The sequence below is a fragment of the Triticum aestivum genome, chromosome 2B (assembly GCF_018294505.1).
Source record: "Triticum aestivum cultivar Chinese Spring chromosome 2B, IWGSC CS RefSeq v2.1, whole genome shotgun sequence".
Lineage (NCBI taxonomy): Eukaryota > Viridiplantae > Streptophyta > Magnoliopsida > Poales > Poaceae > Triticum > Triticum aestivum.
The window spans coordinates 579,473,492-579,492,803 of NC_057798.1; the positions used below are offsets into that span (position 1 = coordinate 579,473,492).

Sequence of the window (19,312 nt, forward strand, 5' to 3'; positions counted from 1 at the left end):
TTACATGCAAAGGCACTATGTTGATTCTATGACCCACATGAACCGGGTCCTGGTCGCTGACCCGTCCTCCTCCTATCGCTTCGGATAGCCGGTGCATGATGACCGGTCCCATAGACCCCGTTCACCCAGCGTACGTCTCGACACAAGAGGCAGCCGTTTCCTTCCTTTTCTTTCCCGCCTCCTCCGGCAGCGATGTTTCCTTCCCAAACAAAGGGCTCCGAAAGATCATCGCCACACTGCACCACCTGTCTCTTCCATACAAGGCTCGGCTGTCTATAAATATCGCCCGGCTCCGGCGCTCCTTCTGCTCTCTCGATCGATCCACTAGTCCATACTTGTCCCGTGAAACACAAAGCATAAAGTGCTCGATCGCCGCATGCATGCGTCTCCTCTACCACTAGCTCCAACAAGCCCAGATAGCTAGCGCGCAGCGATGATCCCGGCCGTCCCGGCGATCGTGGACGACGCCGCCCAGAACGCGAACGCGCCGCTGCTTCCCGAGACCAACCTCAAGGGTCGCCGTCCTCCGGCACGGCAGGAGCGCCCGACGACCGTTCTCCCGGCCATCGCGTGGACCGTGCTCCTTCTCGCGCTCGTCGGGCTCGTCGTCTATCCACAAGGGCATGGCGGCGGCCGGGCCGACACGATAGGAGACGAGGTCGCGTCAGCGGGCCGCGCCGTGGAGGTGGCCGCCTCCCGCGGCGCCGTGCAAGGCGTGTCGGAGAAGTCCACCGCCTCGGCGCTCCTCGGCGGCGGCGCCTACGACTGGACCAACGCGATGCTGGCGTGGCAGCGCACGGCGTTCCATTTCCAGCCCCAGAAGAATTGGATGAACGGTAGATACGTCGCCATCGCTCTTCTTCTGTCCAATTCAATACGCTGAAACTTGGATACGTACGTCTCTGAATACAAACATTTCCATTTTGCTAACTTGGTCTTGCGTTTTTGTCACGGACGTCTTGTGGGTTCCGATCGACCTCTTCTCATCGACCTCTCCAGATCCCAACGGTAAGTTGTTGCCGCGCGCCGGCCGATCAATCCAGACATGCACATGCATGCTGTGAAAAAATGCTTTATGGTTCTAGCGTTTCTGGCTGGACCGTCGCATCAATGCACGGCCCAATGATCGTGCGATCTACTAGCTTTCATGTCTTAATTGTTGTGATGAATTGTGACATTCACGCACCGACTGGTCTCACAGGTCCACTGTATTACAAGGGATGGTATCACCTCTTCTACCAGTGGAACCCGGACGGGGCGGTGTGGGGGAACATCACGTGGGGCCACGCCGTGTCGCGCGACCTCGTCCACTGGCTCCACCTGCCGCTGGCCATGGTGCCCGACCACTGGTACGACATCAACGGCGTCTGGACCGGCTCGGCGACGCAGCTCCCCGACGGCAGGATCGTGATGCTCTACACCGGCTCCACGGAGGACGGCGTGCAGGTGCAGCTCCTGGCCGAGCCGGCGGACCCGTCCGACCCGCTGCTGCGGCGCTGGGCCAAGTCGGAGGCGAACCCCGTGCTGGTGCCGCCGCCGGGCATCGGGCTCACGGACTTCCGCGACCCGACGACGGCGTGGCTAAACCCGGCCGACAAGGCCTGGCGGATCACCATCGGGTCCAAGAACCAGGAGCACGCCGGGCTGGCGCTGGTGTACAGGACCGAGGACTTCCTGCACTACGACCTGCTGCCCACGCTGCTGCACGTCGTGCAGGGCACCGGGATGTGGGAGTGCGTGGACTTCTACCCGGTGTCCACGGAGCCGGCCGCCGGCGTGGGGCTCGACACCTCCACCGCGTCGGGGGCCGGGGTGAAGCACGTGCTCAAGACCAGCCTCGACGACGACCGGAACGACTACTACGCGATCGGCACCTACGACCCCGCGACCGACCGGTGGGCGCCGGACGACGCGGCGATCGACGTCGGGATCGGGCTCCGGTACGACTACGGCAAGTTCTACGCGTCCAAGACGTTCTACGACCCCGTGGGGCGGCGGCGCGTGCTGTGGGGGTGGATCGGCGAGTCCGACAGCGAGCGCGCCGACATCCTCAAGGGCTGGGCGTCCCTCCAGGTAACCAGCTCACTCAAGATAGGTCTCATGCTCTCATTTCATTCCTGGCAATCGACCCGGTGGTGTTGCATGCACATGTGACTAGGCCACCTTACTGTACTGATGCTCAAAAAAAAACATTGACTTCCACCGGCCACGAGGTGCATGCCGGCTTGTAAATACAAAAAAATAATCAAAATCCATGTGTGGGCCCTGGGCCCACATCCATTTATCCAAAACGACGAGCTGCACGTCTCTCTTGCTTGCTCAACATAAAATTAAAACAAACCAACTGTCGAGAGGGCCCAGACAGATCTGCAAGTGTCCAATAGACTGGCGCGAAATGCAATTTGTCTGCAATGTGCCGTGAGCGAATTAGCAATCATTTCCTGGTGATGACCGCGACTTCTCTCCGATTGTTTCAAGCAACTTGTTGCCGGAGGAGTCAAAGGCTCCAATTCGCAGGTGTAACGTGCCTTGGCTGGGTACTTAAGTTGGGTTTTACTTGACGCCGAAGGATTTTGAGTTTAAAAATTCGAAATGAAATGTTCAAGGTTTCCTAAAGATGAAGAAGGCGTGTTCATAGTGATCGACATTAGTTAGTCAACGAAAACTCCTTCTGATGCACTAACCAAAAGGTCGCGTGAAAATGTTTTTGAGGAAAAAAGCTTTCTGCTGCTTCATTTCTTTCTACTTGTCCACTTCCAGGCGGATATCGTTTTCTAGTGTAAGGAATAACTTAACAATTCCACAGACTATTCTTTTTTTTTCTAACGGAAGCAAAAGACGTGCTTCTTTTTATTAGTCAGAAACTCACATCACAGTTACATTAGTTTTGCCTTCCTTAAGTCGTAGCGCAATATAGGCAGAGCACACATGCAGTACATAAAGCACGGTAATTAACCATGTTCCTTACCAACATGCAGTCGATCCCGAGGACGGTTCTCATGGACACCAAGACGGGCAGCAACCTGCTCCAATGGCCGGTGGTGGAGGTGGAGAACCTCCGAATGCGCGGCAAGCGCTTCGACGGCCTCGACCTGCAGCCCGGCTCCGTTGTGCCCCTGGGCGTCGGCAGAGCAACACAGGTGAGTTGCATTGCAGGCCCCCTCTGCACTGCACTTCTGTCCGATCGAAAGTCCGAAACTGGGCGTTTTCAGAGCACCAACGTTGACAGTTCGGACCTGGTGCGGGTGTGCGTGCAGTTGGACATCGAGGCGGTCTTCCAGGTGCAGGCGGGCGCGGCGGCTGCCGGGGGCGTGGCGGCGGGGGCGGAAGCGCCGTACAACTGCAGCGCGAGCGCCGGCGCTGCGGGGCGGGGCTCGCTCGGCCCGTTCGGGCTGCTCGTGCTGGCCGACGACGGCCTGTCGGAGCAGACCGCCGTCTACTTCTACCTGGTCAAGGGCGCGGACGGCAAGCTCAGCACCCACTTCTGCCAAGACGCCTTCAGGTATGCACGCATCGATCTTAAATCTGCACGCGCTCCTAATTACATCGACCTTAATCTGCACGATCTTAATCGTCAGGTCATCGAAGGCCAACGATCTCGTTAAGGCCGTCTACGGCAGCCTCGTCCCTGTGCTCGATGGAGAAGATCTGTCAGTGAGAATACTGGTACGTTTCTTAAAGGAAATTCAGAAGCGTCAGTCGACATATTCTGATTGATTGGTCTTTGGCTCATCAGTTACATACTGATTTTTTCCGAGGATTTTTGTGATAGGTTGATCATTCCATCGTGGAGAGCTTTGCTCAGGGCGGGAGGACATGCATAACGTCGCGCGTGTACCCTACAAAGGCAATCTACGACTCTGCCAGAGTTTTCCTCTTCAACAACGCTACAAATGTTAACGTCACCGCAAAATCGATCAAGATCTGGGAGCTCAATTCAGCCTACATCCGTCCATATCCAGATTCATCATAAGTAGATCCGCAAGCAATGTTTGCCTCAATAGTTTGACTGTATACAATGTAGGGTAGCAGCTCTTTTGTTTTCTTTACTTTCTTCATTTTTGTGAATATATTATAACATGCAGTGAGGCTATTGGTGGAGTTCAATTGTATTTTTAGCCACAAAATAAGTGGTTTGCTGTGTCTGAATAGTGTGACTAAATTACTCAGGGGCTATACAAAATGAAGTAAAAAAAGTACGAATGATGAAGGATTTTGGGAATGTAAAAATGAGAGCAAGATGAATGGAAGAACATGTTTCAAGATGTTCTGGCCGAAGCGGTGGTGCGCGTATATTTTTTTGAAGGGTCAAACCAAGCTTTACTACTCAAATTTCACATGATGTGGGATACAAAAAGGGTCATGGGTTCAGACAGCCAAACATGCCGCCCCTGATCCAAAAATGTGAGAACTTGGCAAACCTATTTGCATCGGTGTTCGTAGCTCTACCTTCGAAAGTAAAATTACAAGTGTGAGAAGAAGCTCCAATCTTAATCTCGCTAATGATAGCACCGTACCCTCTTCGACTGCCTTTGTGAATGTCGTTGACCACCTGCTTCGAATCAGACGCTATGATGAAGTTGTGGAGCGCCAAATGTTCTGTCAGTGCTAAACCCTCTCTGCAAGCTATTGCTTCCAACATCGCTACATCCGTAATCCACAAGATCCCCAAGGCTGAGCTGCCTTGAAAATTTCCTAGCTCTTTTCGGCGCACTCCCGCCGCTAATCCTCTTGCATAGGTGCTGGAGATCCCGACATCGACATGAATTATGGCGAAGCCCGGTGGTGCGCGCATAGTTGGTTTCGGTAGAGTCCAAGGTGGGGATCTGATGCTGCTAGGCCAGGATCCGCCCCAAACAATATTTTGTGTCTTATGCGCCGGTCACAGGCGTTTGCACAAACTGGCGCACGCCCCTCTCCTTTGAGCTCGGCCCGTTTAACACTTTTCTCTCGTTCAAAACGTTTCTCGCACGTGCCAGTTCTTGTTCGACTGATCCAGTCAGTTTTTTTGTCCGGTTTTAGGAACTTTCTACAAGGTTCCATTGGTTTTTCCGAGTGTTTTTTCTAGTTTGTTCCAGGATAAGTTATATGGTTTTTCTTTTCTCTTTCCCATTTTAATTTTACTAGCAAGATGCCAGTGCGTTGCACTGAACATCAAGATGCATTTGTATAAGCAGATTATCTTGTGAGAGAAAAGGATGAACGAGAGAAGACCTCATTTACAAATGTGGAGAGGGGTGTGGGTATCTTTTTGCAAAATTGTCATAGTTTCCTTCCTATCCATCTGATATAAATTGGACAAGCTATATTGCAAGATGGCAGGCACACTATCATCACCAATTCTTTTTTTTTATTTTTTTTCAAAATTCATGAACTTTTCTTAAACTTTCAGATAATTTCAAATTCTTAAACATTAAAAAAAATCAAATTTAGTTTTTTTGCTTTATCTATTTTTATTTTTAAAAATGTATGCATTTTATCAATTTCTTAAACTTTTCTAAAATTCATCAAAAAATTCATTTTTTGTGAACTTATGAACTTTTTTCATATTGCAAACTTTTTCAAAACCTAATAGTTTTCATAATCCATTATTTTTTTGCCAATGCATGACCATTTTCAAATCCGTCAACTCTTTCAATTTTTGCAAAATGTTTTCAAAATCTGATTTTCTCAAAACCGTGAACTATTTCTTCAGACTCCATGAACCTTTTCTATTTTTTGAACATTTTCCCCTTGCGTGAACGTATTTGGGATTTATGAACTGTTTTCAACCCCAAGTCTTTTTCTTCAAATTTGGTCTGTTTTCAATTTTACAAATTGTTTCCAAATGTTTTTTTTCAATAGTTAACAGCCAATGATCTGCAGACAACTGGTCAACGGTCATACTGTCCACGTGTCAACTTCACATAGCAAAAGTCCACGGGTCAACCCACCAGGCATAGCTGGGTCGACCCAGCATGCGCGTGGGCGCCCGTAGACCTATCTAGCACTAAGGCACTGGTTAGGGGCTCTCCAGATGTGACGTGTAGTACTAGCTGAGGCGTATTTGGTTTGACAATAGAGAAGGCCAGGACGACCGCGAGCAATGTTAACAACCAGATTTTCTTTTTTGAAAACAGGCCATGACGGATGGCGCACTTTGATCCGGGCGCGGGTCAATATCGCTTCATCCGAGACTGAACTAAAGTCTCACCTCAAGGAGCGCCTTCCCAGTCTCTAGTATTGGGCTGGCAAAACTTCCTAGTTAGTTTTTTATATTTTTAGTTTCTTCTTGCGTTTAAATAAATAAATACATTCCAAAACTTAGCTATTTAAAGAAACAAATCAGTAACCATGAATTAGAAAAACGCTAGCGCGGTGCAAAAATTTGTTAGCATAATTTTAGAAAAATGTTGATAGCGTTTCAAAAGTAAATTTTTGTGACACATAAAGTATGTTCGCACTTTTTAAAAAAATATATGTGGCATTTGTATAAAATGTTTACCATTCAAAAAAATGAACATTACATTGGAAGATATTTTTATCCATTAATATTTCTTTAAAAATGCTTATAAATGTAAAAGTATATTCACGTAGTTTCAGAACCAAGTTTTGTATCATTCAAAATGTATCAACAATGTGTTTGAAAAACAATTAACACATATGCGAAAATATATTCAAAGCATGTGTTTAAATTTTTTTCATTATTTATTTCCAAATGTCAAACATTTATAAATAATGTTTCAAATTTATGCAAAAAAGAATGTACAATGCATACAGAGAAAGAATTATATATCAAGACATATGTTTGAAAAATGGTTAATCATGTATTTAAAATGCGTAAAAATGTTTCATATCTATACGGAAAATGTACAATATGTACTAACTGCTGACAACCAAAAAATAATTAAAAAAATGTTAACCATGTATTTGTAAAATGATAAATGTGTATAAAACAAAAGTTCCTAACATATACAGCAAATTTAGAATGTGTATGAAAAAGGGTAGACATCAAAACATACTCTTTTAAATGTTTATTATGTATTTGAAATGTTTTAAACATGCATAAAAAATATTCTTGCTGTATAAGAAAAATGTACAACATGTATGGGAAAAGTATATATGAATTGGAAAAAAAGAAAAATATAAAGTAATGAAACCCAAAGAAAACGGTAAAGACAAACACATAAAAAGTAAGAAAGGAAAAACCAACAAATACTGAAGAAAACCGGTGAAAGCTGTAAACACAGGAAAGTAAGAAAAGAAAAAAACAATGCAAACTGATGAAAACCAAAAAAAAGTAATGAAAATACACAAAAAAAGAAAGAAAAGAAAAAAACAATGAAATCGAGGAGAACCCTAAAGAAAAAAACAGAAAAAGGAAAGAAAAGCAAAGGAAACCCGATGAAAATCCTAAAGAATTCTGAGAAAGAACTAAAAGAAATGACCGTTGAAAACCGTAAAGAAAAAAAAAGACAGAAAGAAAATACAATGAAATCACCTTAAAGAAAAAGAAAGAAAGAAAAAAAGCAATAAAATCCACAGAAAACCATGAAGAGAACACACAACAAAGGAAAGAAAAGAAAAGGCCCGGTAGAAACCAAAGGAAACCGCAAAAAAAACATAGAAAAGAAAGAAAGAAAGAAAGGAAAAAGCAATGAAATCCACAGGAAACCGTGAAGAAAACACAGAATAAAGGAAAGAAAAGAAAAGGCCCAGTAGAAACCAAAGGAAACTGCAAAAAGAAAACATAGAAAAGAAAGAAAGAAAAAAGCCGGTGAAAATCGTTCCAGTCCCACCAGAAGACAACAAAAGAAGAAGAAGAAGAAATCAACGAGCAGCTACAGCCAGCGAGTGAGCGTCTTCTGGTTCGCTTGCCACAAAGAGAAGAAGCCGGTCGGCCCAGTAACGACATGAAGGAAAAACCCTTCATGCCAGATTAGCAGAGGGCGCGCTTTGATTCAACAACTGATGGTCTGATTTGGACAGAGATTTTTGGAAGTCCGTGAAAGAAATTACTCATTCGTATATAGAATCAAGATGAAACAAAACATAATATTTGTGATTGTGTTATATATAATGTACTAATTCTTAAAAGGATGTAATTTTTGAAAGGATGTTGCTAGGCCTCAATCGACTGAGACTTAACCAAGTCTAAGTCAAATGAGGTAACGTGTAAGAATGAGAAAACAAACTAAAAATATTTTTTTGCATGGATCTTCACGTAATATTCCTCAAATATAGGATTGACTAAGAGCAACTCTAGCAGACCCCGCATCTCGCCGGCCCGCAAAACGCGTTTGCAGTTCGCGCAAAACAGCTTTTGCGGGTCGGCTTGGGCTGACACAGATGCAGACCCCCCAAACGGATCCGTAGAAAAGTATATTCGCAGAATATACTTTTTTACGGATCGGCTTTGCGGGGTCTGCTCTTTGCGCTGCTGCATCCCGCGGATCGTCAGCCCGCAAATCTCAAATACAACATAATTCAACAATAAAAAACAAACTGAATTATTCCAATCAAACATAATACAATAATCATCCGCATTACAAATAAGTATTCAAATAACCATAGCAAACTTAAATAGTGCAATACAAAATTTGTCATGAATACAAATACAAATGAATACAAAAATAAGTCACTGTCCAGCCCTTTGCCAATGGTGCTCAATGAGATCTTCCTGAAGTTGAAAGTGGGCGTCTGCATTTTCAATCTCTTTGTATGTCTAAAGAAAAGCTCTAATGCGGTTTGGGTCCGTTTGACACGGCTACCCACATTGTCTAAAAGAATTCTAAGTTCAATCCTCTCTCATCTTCAAGAATCATGTCATTATGTTTTTCAAGGTTTTTTATCCCAAAAACGAGCAGGACCACGGACAATGGCAAACCTAGATTGCAAAACACCGAATGCTCTTTCAATGTCTTTTCGGGCTGCCTCTTGCACACTGGCGCGTCAATCTACTACGCAGCTCGCCAAAATCACAAAAAAAGGGACTAACCGGTGGCGGATGATCCCGAGCGGCGACGAGGGGGTGCGCTCGACGGTGGTCGATCCTCGACGGCGGTGGCAACGGGGGGCGGCTCTTCTCGCCGGATCCGGAGGGGCGGTGCAGCGGCTCGGCGCGGGAGGGTGTGGGGCGGCCCCGGGGCGCGATTCCGCCTGCAGATATGGCCGGAAAGGCCGGCGGCGGGCGGGCGGAAGCAAAGGGCAGGTGGCGGGCGGGCGGAGGGGGAAAGCGCGTCGGCTGAAATGTTCCTCCCGCCAACCGCTTCTCTCCAGTGCAGGGCACCGCAGCCGCGAGGGGGAAACCCGCGTTTTCCCGGGTTGGGGCGGAGAATTTGCCGCGCCCCCGAAATTTTTTTACGGGCCAAGGCGGGATGCGGGTTTTGGTCGGGCAGGCTTTCCAGCCCGTACTCGCATTTTGACGGTTATTTTACGGATCGGGGACGGTTGCAGGGTCTGCTAGAGTTGCTCTAAGATTTAGCGACCCCGTTCTTGAAATCTATGTGGCGCAGAAACGGACAGGTGAAGCTCCAAACGCGTTGCCTGGTTACAGAAACAGACGATATGCTTTCCCGGGCAGCCCGGGCACACAGTTGATGGAGGTGTGGATAACTTGACATGACTCACGCCGACCAAACATAAAATGTCGTATTATCAACGAAATGACGCTAGAAGCTATAGGTGACTACTGGTGCAGCGCCTATCTAGAGTACAAAATTTTGGTTACATTGCGTTCACGCGTGCGTCAAGAGCGAGCGACGTGTCAGCAGGTGCACGCAATTCATCGCTTGATACGGCCCATCAGGAGCAGGAGCAGGAGCAGGTGGCCGGCGGCACGCCCGCATCGGATGGGATGCGAGGTAGCACCAAACAGTGCAAGTGGCCGCGGCCGCGGCTCCTCCTTGCATCGAAACAGCGGAGCCTGTGGCCGGAGGACGAACACGCCGAGGCTATGCGTGCGCTGGGGGTGCTTGCACGTCGCAGCGCAAGCGGAAAACATCAATCATTTGACTCCTCTGAGAGGAAAAAACAAGCAGCCGCATGATAGGCACAGCCGGCCCGTTGTGTGCAAGAGACGGTGGGAGTGGACAGATGAGATGGAAAGCTCAAGGCAGCAGGCAGGAGATCGAGAGCAGAGCGAGGGAGGCGGGGAGCGCCGAAGAGGTAGGTGCCGACGTATAGAGTATATGCACTACGGTAAGCAGCGCAGGCAGGCAGGAGAGCAGGACATGAGGTGGCCTAGCCTAGCGCACTAGACATGTGGAAATGGTTGCACCGTTAATATCCCTGTAGACGACGGTGGCGCGCAGGGATCCATCACATCGGCCAATGGCCCGGCCCGGCCCCTCATAATTTCGTGGCAGCGAGCGGGCCATGATGCTGCAGCTGCTGCTGCCGCCTCCGGTACTACGCGCCATCCGGCCGGCAGAGCGAGCTAGCTAGCTACTACTGGAGCAGTAGTATTACGAAACCGCCCCTCGCGCATGCGCAATTGCGGACGCGGCGCTGCCTATACGCCGGTCGAGGCCTCGCTCGCAAGATGGCTGGCTGGCTGGCTAGCTCCCTTCCCTACTGTGGCCGACCCCGGGCAGCCTTGACCCCCGCCCTGCGCCGCGGCAGGCCTTCCGCAGGCTGCCGCTGCGCTAGCTAGCGCGGCCTGCTGCCTGCCTGCCTGCCTGCCTGCCTGCGTGGCCTCAGTTCTGATCGTCGCCTAGCGCGGCGTCTAAGCGGCACGCTGCACTGCGCGCGCCTGACGCGCACGCCGAACGATGCGCGCGGTACGTACCGCGGCCTTGTAACCATGCGTGTAGAGCCCTTCTGCTTGTCGCCGTGGGGTAATGGGGCGCACGTACTTTCCTACGGATAGGGACTCGTCACCCCGGTTTCCCACCGGATATGGATACACATGGAGGCAGCTAGTTTCTCGAGCGATCGAACGAACGAAGGAATGGCGCGCGGGAGCTGGGAACGGACGCCTACGCCCCGGCCGGGCGTGCTTTCGCTTCTCCCGCGCGCGCTGCCATGGAAGTTTGTAGCAACAAATCTTGCAGATGATCAAGGTAGAAGAACGCATCAGCAGTTTTGTCGAGCATATGTGTTGGACGGCACTGATTATGAATGAACGGATTCTGATGATTAGACTCTACCAGTCGACCTACTACTGTGCAATGGATTGGATCATTCGACGGCTGAAATAATTAGGGGTGGACCGGGCTAGGTTCGTCAAGACAACATTAACATCAAATAGATATAATACTCCCTCTGATCCAAATTAATTAACGTAGCTCTACTACAATTAATATGGATCGCAGGGAGTATAAAAGTATTTCTAACAATTTATGTAATGCTATTGATTACACATTATTATATGTTGGTACTTTTCGCTACATGTTTGCTAATTACTGATGACATTTGACATTCCGAAAAATCTATATGCACTATATTATGAAGTTGAGGTAGCTAGTATGTTCCATAATCGCGAACTGAGCTACTAGGTTTGCCCTAAAAAAGTCTACCATTAGCCCCCTTGCGCTAGAATATGCCCAACCGAGTTAAAGTACTAGACTTGATACAGGATGCTCATTTTCTGGATTCACTCTAAGATTTTCATGTTATTCTTTGGGTGATAGGCCATGCATTATGTTCCAAAATTTGCTCCCTCATACCGGGTGCATGCATTATGTTTTTAAAATCCATTCCAATAACTAATCGGGTAAAAATGTGTTCCAGTAATACACACTCCCGATCTTTCAGTACTATTACACACTATTACTTTATCATTATATGATCTTTACTTGTGATTCTTCTACTCCCTCCGTTACGGTTTAAAAGACACGCTTGGAAATTCTCTGGGACCTAGGTGGTTATCTATTGGTTGTAAGATGGGCTAAGAAATAACATTCACACTACGCATGCATATAGAAATAGTATATCGGAGTACTAATTAGCTACTAGAAATAAATGCAATGCGCCCTAAACCTTGTCTATTGTGGAAACGCACGTAAATTTAACTGTGCCTTCTAAACTGTGACGGAGGGAGTATTATGTTTTCTAGTATATTCACTTCGTTAGTAAACACTAGCAAAATAGCCGGTGCGTTGTAACGGGAGAAGAAAATGCCGCACGGCGGGCCAAAACCAATAACCTTGACTAAGACCCAAATAGGTCTTGCCGAGGCGTCTCTCTCTCGGCATAAGATGAGAAATCTGATTTATTTTCATGCAAAATTTTGCCGAGGCGTACATGCACCATTATCGACAGTTTCTTCCGTCTCCAATTTGATTTTATTGAGGTGTTCATTGCAATCCGGGTTGGTATCGGTACCAAAAAAAGATGGATCGTGCACTATTAATTAAGGTTGCATCCTAAATAGCATTTTAAAAAGCTTTTGCCAACGCGTACATGCACGGTTATCGACGGTTTCTTTCGTATCCAATTTGTCTTTGATGAGGTGTTCATTGCAATCTAGGTCGGTGTCGGTACGAAAGAAAGATGCATGGTGTGCTATTGATTAAGGTTGCACCCTAAATAGCATTTAAAAGTATTTAATAGGTAAAATAATAGCATATTCATATTCTACATATTTTTCTTATCAAATTTCATATATCTCTACTCCTATAAAAAAAAGCTGAGTTGGTGATGATGGTGTGCCTGTCATCCTTCATTTACAACCGTTCGATTTACATCCAACGCATCTAAGACAAACTATGCCAGTTTTGCAAAAAGACCCCCATACACTCCTCGTTTGTAAATAACTCCCTGCCTCTCACGTTCAGCCATCTCTCCCCCTCACCTCATCTAGCCATCTCAGGAAAAAATAAAAAGGATCTGGAAAGGTCGCTGCTTTCGGCGCCCGTCTGCCCCCAACTCCTCTCATCCCTTCTCTCAGGCTGCATTGCTGACCACCACCACGACCCGCTCCTCCTCGCCATCTCTCCTCTTCCCCCCTTCCAAATCATCCTGAGTTACGTTCATGGTGGTCTAGAAAAAAACAGACAAAATCGATACTCAAAAAATAACTCTTAAAGATCATTTTTTGCAAAGCACATTAAGTGTTATTTTTTCAAAAGTTTTGGATCCAGGTTGAACACTTGAATGCTTTTGTTTGCAAAAGATTTTTTTTATCTATTTTGCCTACATTTACTATTTACCTGGATGCTTGTGAGCTCTAGAGAAGAAATGATATCCGAAGAAACCTATTGATATTTGTTACACATGAGATTACCCCCACATACTTTGTCAAATAAACAACTCCCGGATCAATGTATTTCAGTGTTCCGTGCAACACACGGGCATCTTAGTAGTAACATGTTGAAACTCGAGTTAGAGTTTAAAAGATATGGGTATTTAAAAAATATTATTTGTTGTAGATGGACTGTGGGTTAATTATAGAAGCGACTGGAGGTTTTCTGTAAAAATGATGACGGTGAACAGACAGAAGTAATCCGTACTTTATTAGTAGGTATAGATATGATTTTTCAAAAAAAAAGTAGGTATAGATATGACATTTTGGATCTGGGGCACGTTCTCTATTGGACATATTTGAAAAAAAAGATCATAATTAGTATGAGCTAGCTAGTGGAAATTATAATTGTGTGTCATTATTAAAATGATCATGAGAAATCAGGTAGTAATAGTTTAGCATCATCAAAACTAAATACTTTTTAGCATACCATGGGTTGGAGTTAGAGAAATTTGGCTGCGCCCATTCTACTAGACATCTACTGTATTTATGAAGAGAGCCTCTCCAACAGGCCCCCCGCCCCTCCACTCACCGAACAAAAATACCCCGATTTTACTATCTCTGCTCAGTGCATATTCTTTCCTGATGTACAATTTTTAAAAGAAATATATGTATATCTGTACAAAATAAACTATGAAACATAGACCATTTAATGTCTAAAACGGCTTACTTTTGATACAAAAATTAGCAGGTAATTTCACGCCGGATGCACATATGTCAGAAATAACAACTATATTTGGCATATATGCAATCTGAATCTTGTTTAAACATCTATGGATATCGTTTCATCTATTTGTTGACCATAACTTTGTTGCCAATTGCCAGTTGAGTGATCTCTTTTCTCCAAGTAAAGAGAAGTTCAGCATGACAAACCCGCACTGTATTGACCGGACAAGGTCATGTTTTACTAGACATTGAGATGGATTATGACAGCCTAATTGATCAACTGAGTTTGCCGCTTTTTGGTAATTGGGTGTTTGGTTACATGCTTATTCGTGCAATCATATCATATTCAAACTGATGTAGTATTTACTATCCTCAAAAAATAAGATGAAATATCATACGACAATTATAGTCTACAACCAAGTTTATACTTATTTGGTTTACTAAACAAGATAAAATTGTGCACTTTGTAAATTCATTTTCATCTCCGCTTAAGTTAAAAAAACAGCATCATAGGTAGAATTTTTATCGTGTAGCCCGATTTGACATGGATATTGTGCTTGTTACACGATTAGTATCTTGGTGCACAAGTTTTGTTATCTATTTTATTTCTACGAAATTTGAAAATATCATTAACTTAAAATAATTTATGTATTTTCGTACAATGGATCAATAAAAAACAAAGATATTTCAGTGTATCATTTCTTTTATATTGACTAAATCAAGTTTGGGGTTTTGGCCCAGTTGAAATGCTTGAGCAATGATATCAAAACTAGATGTCTTAGGGTCTTACGATGTGATTAACTACATTTCTTTTTTGTTAGATGAGATTAGCTTTAATTTGTTATATCTATTTGGTTACGCTTGATATTCCCGTGCGCTATGATTGTCTGTTTGGTTAAGTTGTTGTACAGTTCGAAACTGCTTGAGAAACATCCAATCCTGTGATAAGTATATATTGTGCTTTGACGCACTTTTTAGGAGGTCATTAGAGGATTAATTTACCCAACCATGTGATAAGTGTGCCTCCAACCCTGAATTTATCAAACACGTGACTTAGTTCCTTGCAAACACTTATCTACAATACAAACATTTTTTTTTTGAGAAACTTACTTACAACAATTTCTACTTAGCAATAGAAATTCCCGGACATAACCATTATGATTTTAGCTCTTCATTATACAATTCTATCGGTTCCTCAAATTTTATACCCCTCAGTCTGGTGTCTAGATACATCCGTATCTAGACAAATGTAAGACAATCTTTTCGGATGGAGTTAATATGATTTTAGCTCTTTATTACTAGTGTCATGTTGAAAGATCTAAAATCCTATAGTAACATACATGTCACTAGTGATTTGAGGAATTCGAAGGATAAAAATCCCGCACATCTTCAATTATTCAGCAGACATGTAATTAGTAGACAGAAAGCCGAAGTAAGGAGTTAGGATTATGAACTAATTTAAAATGATAATGTGCGGCAACTAGATCGATCTATTTTATGTCCATAAGATAAGAGGTGGCAAGCACAGCAACCTCATTAGCTGATAGGCGAACATATAGGACTAGGGAAAGGGTAAAAGACAGGAAGAAACAACGAAAACTAGAAGAGTACTCGTAGATACGATACGATACATCTCAAGATCTCATGATCCCCCAGCACCCTAGCTAGAATGCAGCGAAAATTAAGGCAATATATTCTATGTGAAGACGCTAAAACGGAGTGGCGCCCATGCTAGATGCCGCTGTGGCTGCTGCGGCCGCCGCCGCCGCGTAGAGACTGTCCTTGAAGAGCATGCAATCCCCAGCTCCGTCCTACGCACACAGCACAAAGGAGAACGACATAAGTACTAGCTGCTCAGGGCCTATGCTCGTTAGCTCAATCTGATTCTGCACGGACATAGTAGTATACGATTAGGTTTTAGGGCCTCCTTTACTTACCAGCTGGCTTTGGATGCTGGTCTTCCTCATCAGGCCTTGGTCCGGCATCAGACCGAAATGGATGTGTGGAAAATGAGCCCACTGATGGATGCACACGATCGATGATAAATACACAAAGTATTGAACAAATCAAAGACCGAACCCGATCCGAGCAAAATGTGTGTTGAGAATGAGAAATAAAGAAGATGAAGTTAATTACATTCTTGGCAGCTGCGCTGAAAGCCTCCCTGTGGGTGATGTCCGGATTGTTGGCCTTGATACGCTGAATCTCGTCTCTGCGTACATAGGAAACCATGCATCATGCATATGCATTTTGCCAGAGAGAAGATATATGCAAGCTAAAACGGGGAACTAGAATGAGCCACTGATCATCACTCACTTGATGAATCGGTTGTATGCCGAGGGAACTCTCTGCCGCTTCTCTGGATCTGCAGATAATCACGGCAAGCAGCATTAAAATTAAATAAGGAGAAACAGTACTTGGTAGCTTCAGGAACAGCACGGATCAGGGAGAAAGATCAGACAAGTGCATCCTGGCGTCTCATTTGGTACCCCTACAGTCGTATACCTAACTTACAGAACTGATTATGTTTCTGATTCCTAATGCTCACTACATTTATTTAGTTTAGTTCTCCTATGCCTCAATAGTATCACACACTGTGCATATGTTAACGTTGGAGTTTGGGGGAAAAAATTCCTCCACGGACAAAAGGTACTATTGAGCTGGTGAGCGAGCAAACTATTCAACCGGCCTCTTCCACTCGAAAACTCCATTGACCGCCCAGAAAGAATCCTTAAAAGAGAGACAGAATGCATAAAGAGGCGCTGTATGCTATGCGTGGCGTGCTACCAAGAACAGTGCAGCTGCACATGCATGCTCCGGCGCCCGGAGTTCTCCGGCCCAGGGCATCAAGGTGCTTTGACTAGTTGCTGGTACGTACGATCGGCGGCAGGAAGAGAAGAATGGTTTCTTGGAACTGAGCTTGGCACTTACGCTTGGTCCCCGACGCAGCGCTCTTCCGCTGCTGGGGCTCCCTCTGCGCGGGCTTCTCCGGCGGCGGCATCATGGACATGGCCGGCGTGTTGATGGCGCAGCTGTTGCTGCTGCTGGTGATGCTGCTCACGTTGGGGCTGGCCTGATCAGTCAGTAGGCTCGACGGCGCTTGGAAGGATGACATTTCATCCTGCAGGAGTCAAGTTAAGTAAGCAAATATCTGCCATCAGTTCAAAGACGCTGTACAAGTTAAGAATCCAACGCATAATAATAGGTAGGTACATATTCATACCAGGAGGCCGTGCGGCGACGCCGGCGAGGTCGGGGAGAGGAGCGACGGGCTGAAGGGGAGCTGGTTGGCGGTGGCCGGGAGCAGGAGGTTCCGGAGGTTGACGGAGAGCAGGTTGGCGCAGTGGCCACATCGCACGGCGACCGTCTTGAAGAGGCTGCTGCACGGCACGCCCACCTGCATGCGCACACCACACGGACGAGCATGAGATTCTTAGACGAGGGTGGAAACGAGCGTACCGAGCTGCGAATGGAAGGGAGGCTGGCTGGAGCCTGGAGGAGGCGTACGTACCGCGAGGATGGTGTCGCAGAAGTTGCAGTGGACATAGCACAGCTGCTCCTGCTCGGCGAAGGGGGGCTGCTGCTGCTGCTGCTCCGCGAGGTGGTCCGGGAAGAAGCTGGTCTCGGACTCCGCGGGCGACGACATCATGGTGCTGGCGACAAGCAAAGCCGCGTCGCGCATACAGTACTGTGTGTATGTGCCCACCACACCACCACCTGCGGGCGCGTGCTTTGATCAGGAGAGGGGGTGAGGGTGGGGGTGGGGTGGGGGGAGGAAGACGCCGGAGGAGAGGAGAGGAGAGGAGAGGAGAGGGGATGGATGCTTGGGAGTGAGCAGTGGTGGGGATGGGAGGGGGTTTATATAGTGGGGGAAACGGCAGTGGGGAGGGATGAATGGACGTGTATATACTCTAGTCTTGTTGACGAGACGTGATGAGGTGAGGTGAGGTGATTTGATTTGATGGGCACTCCTGATGGATTTGATTGACCTGCCTCGGATCTGTCGTCGTCGTTGTTGTTGCCTCTGATGATTTGAAAGCCGGGATCCCCCCTGCTCCTGCTCGTCCGCGCGAGAGCCAGAGCGGGCAAGAGAGGCAAGGAATGGGAATGGATGGAGGTAGCAGGGCCAGCGAGCGAGGGGCAGATTGGGAAAGCCGAGGGGGGCAATAAAGCCAAAGCGTCCAGTCCCGCTCTCCTCTCCTCCCCTCTCCTCTCCTCCCTCTGGACAGGGAACAGTGGCCGCCACAGTGCCCGGTAGCTAGCATCTTGGGACTGTTCCCTCTGAAAAGCGGGCAGGGCAGGGCAGGGGCGGAATGCGTGGTGGGGATCCATCGCCCGCCCGCCCGCCCGCCGCAGTGGGCCGGCCCACCTGACCACCCGCTCCGCGACGTGCTCTCTGGCCTGCTCTGGTCTGGTCGCAGCTCGCTCGGCGCGTTTGGCACCACAGTGCCCACAGTCCTGTTGCCGATGATCGGTTGTCCATCACTGTGTAAATCTTTGTAATCTGGCGGGCCTCCCACGGTCAAAGCGGACAGCGATTCAAGCTGGAGCGCGTCTGTCCGGTCCGCCCTCGCAGAGGCGATGCATTATTCTTATTATTTTTGATTGGTTGACTGACTTTTCCAGTTATCTAGCTTCGGTTTTTGTTTTGTTTGGCGCTGTTGATTGATTAGCGGCTGCCTGCCGGTGCCAAGCCTGGGCCTGGGCGAGGCTAGTAGCCAAATCGCAGCGTCGATCATGGCACGCACAGCACAGAAGTCCGCAGGCTACATGGGCTACTACCTGGCGAATTGATTCCCATCCGGCCGGCCTGATGCAGATGCCTAAGTACAGTACGTAAACCCTCGTCCCCTTGCCTGAGCGGCTAGCTAGCCAGCTTGGGGGCCTGCGCGCCATGCATGGGGTTTCGCTCCCTGCGTCGACGTCAATGCGTGCCCCCCGCCGCCTGGCCGTGCGTACGGGGCCGGTGTCTCTCTCTCGCTCGCGCGAATGGAACCAAAACGGACGGACGCATGGTCCCCGGCCGGCCGGTGGCGGTGGCTAGCCCGCTGCCGCGCCCGCCGTAGCCTGGCCGGCCGGTGTCCAGAGAAAAGAAGCACGTACAAGGCAGAACGGGCGGGAGCCAAAGGGAGGGTTCGTTCGTTGGGGACCGGTTGATCCAAACGCCCGGCCCAACCGAACGCGTCTCCGTGTCGTCTTCTCGCGGGGCGGGCATGCATGCACTAGGTGTGGCGCTGTGTTAGACTATGTATAGCTTCTGTACTTATGTACGTATTGTAACACAACTATTATATATAATGAGATAAGCCACCCTTAGAGGATTGTGCTGGTTCCCCAAAACTTATTGTCTTACATGGTATCACGCTAGGTTACGATCGCTTCCGCTTCTAAACCCTAATACCCGCACCGCCGCCGCAGCCG

General features: G+C 47.3%; 2 protein-coding genes across 2 annotated transcripts; one reads left to right on the forward strand and one right to left on the reverse strand.

Annotated features, from left to right (window-relative positions):
• The first annotated feature begins 222 nt into the window (after positions 1–222).
• LOC123046145 (beta-fructofuranosidase 1) lies at positions 223–4,145 on the forward strand. The gene is made up of 7 exons (XM_044469441.1): positions 223–836; positions 1,000–1,008; positions 1,202–2,073; positions 2,979–3,140; positions 3,258–3,502; positions 3,579–3,666; positions 3,773–4,145. The coding sequence occupies exons 1-7, from the start codon at positions 434–436 to the stop codon at positions 3,971–3,973; spliced, it is 1,980 nt and encodes a 659-aa protein (XP_044325376.1). The 5' UTR covers positions 223–433; the 3' UTR covers positions 3,974–4,145.
• An 11,231-nt stretch (positions 4,146–15,376) lies between these two features.
• Positions 15,377–17,909, reverse strand: LOC123041704 (protein YABBY 5). The gene is made up of 7 exons (XM_044464281.1): positions 17,403–17,909; positions 17,115–17,288; positions 16,823–17,012; positions 16,208–16,256; positions 16,028–16,103; positions 15,829–15,909; positions 15,377–15,702 (listed from the first exon to the last, which is right to left on the reverse strand). The coding sequence occupies exons 1-7, from the start codon at positions 17,571–17,573 to the stop codon at positions 15,601–15,603; spliced, it is 843 nt and encodes a 280-aa protein (XP_044320216.1). The 5' UTR covers positions 17,574–17,909; the 3' UTR covers positions 15,377–15,600.
• Between the last annotated feature and the right edge of the window lie 1,403 nt (positions 17,910–19,312).

Excerpts from the sequence above, each read along its gene's own strand:
- LOC123046145 (XM_044469441.1), top strand. The coding sequence starts at position 434 with ATGATCCCGGCCGTCCCGGCGATCGTGGACGACGCCGCCCAGAACGCG. Across the intron at positions 2,074-2,978 it reads AGGGCTGGGCGTCCCTCCAG|TCGATCCCGAGGACGGTTCT; the intron begins GTAACCAGCTCA and ends ACCAACATGCAG. Across the intron at positions 3,141-3,257 it reads GCGTCGGCAGAGCAACACAG|TTGGACATCGAGGCGGTCTT; the intron begins GTGAGTTGCATT and ends GTGTGCGTGCAG.
- LOC123041704 (XM_044464281.1), bottom strand. The coding sequence starts at position 17,573 with ATGCGCGACGCGGCTTTGCTTGTCGCCAGCACCATGATGTCGTCGCCC. Across the intron at positions 17,289-17,402 it reads TCTGCGACACCATCCTCGCG|GTGGGCGTGCCGTGCAGCAG; the intron begins GTACGTACGCCT and ends GTGCGCATGCAG. Across the intron at positions 15,703-15,828 it reads CCAGCATCCAAAGCCAGCTG|GACGGAGCTGGGGATTGCAT; the intron begins GTAAGTAAAGGA and ends CTGTGTGCGTAG.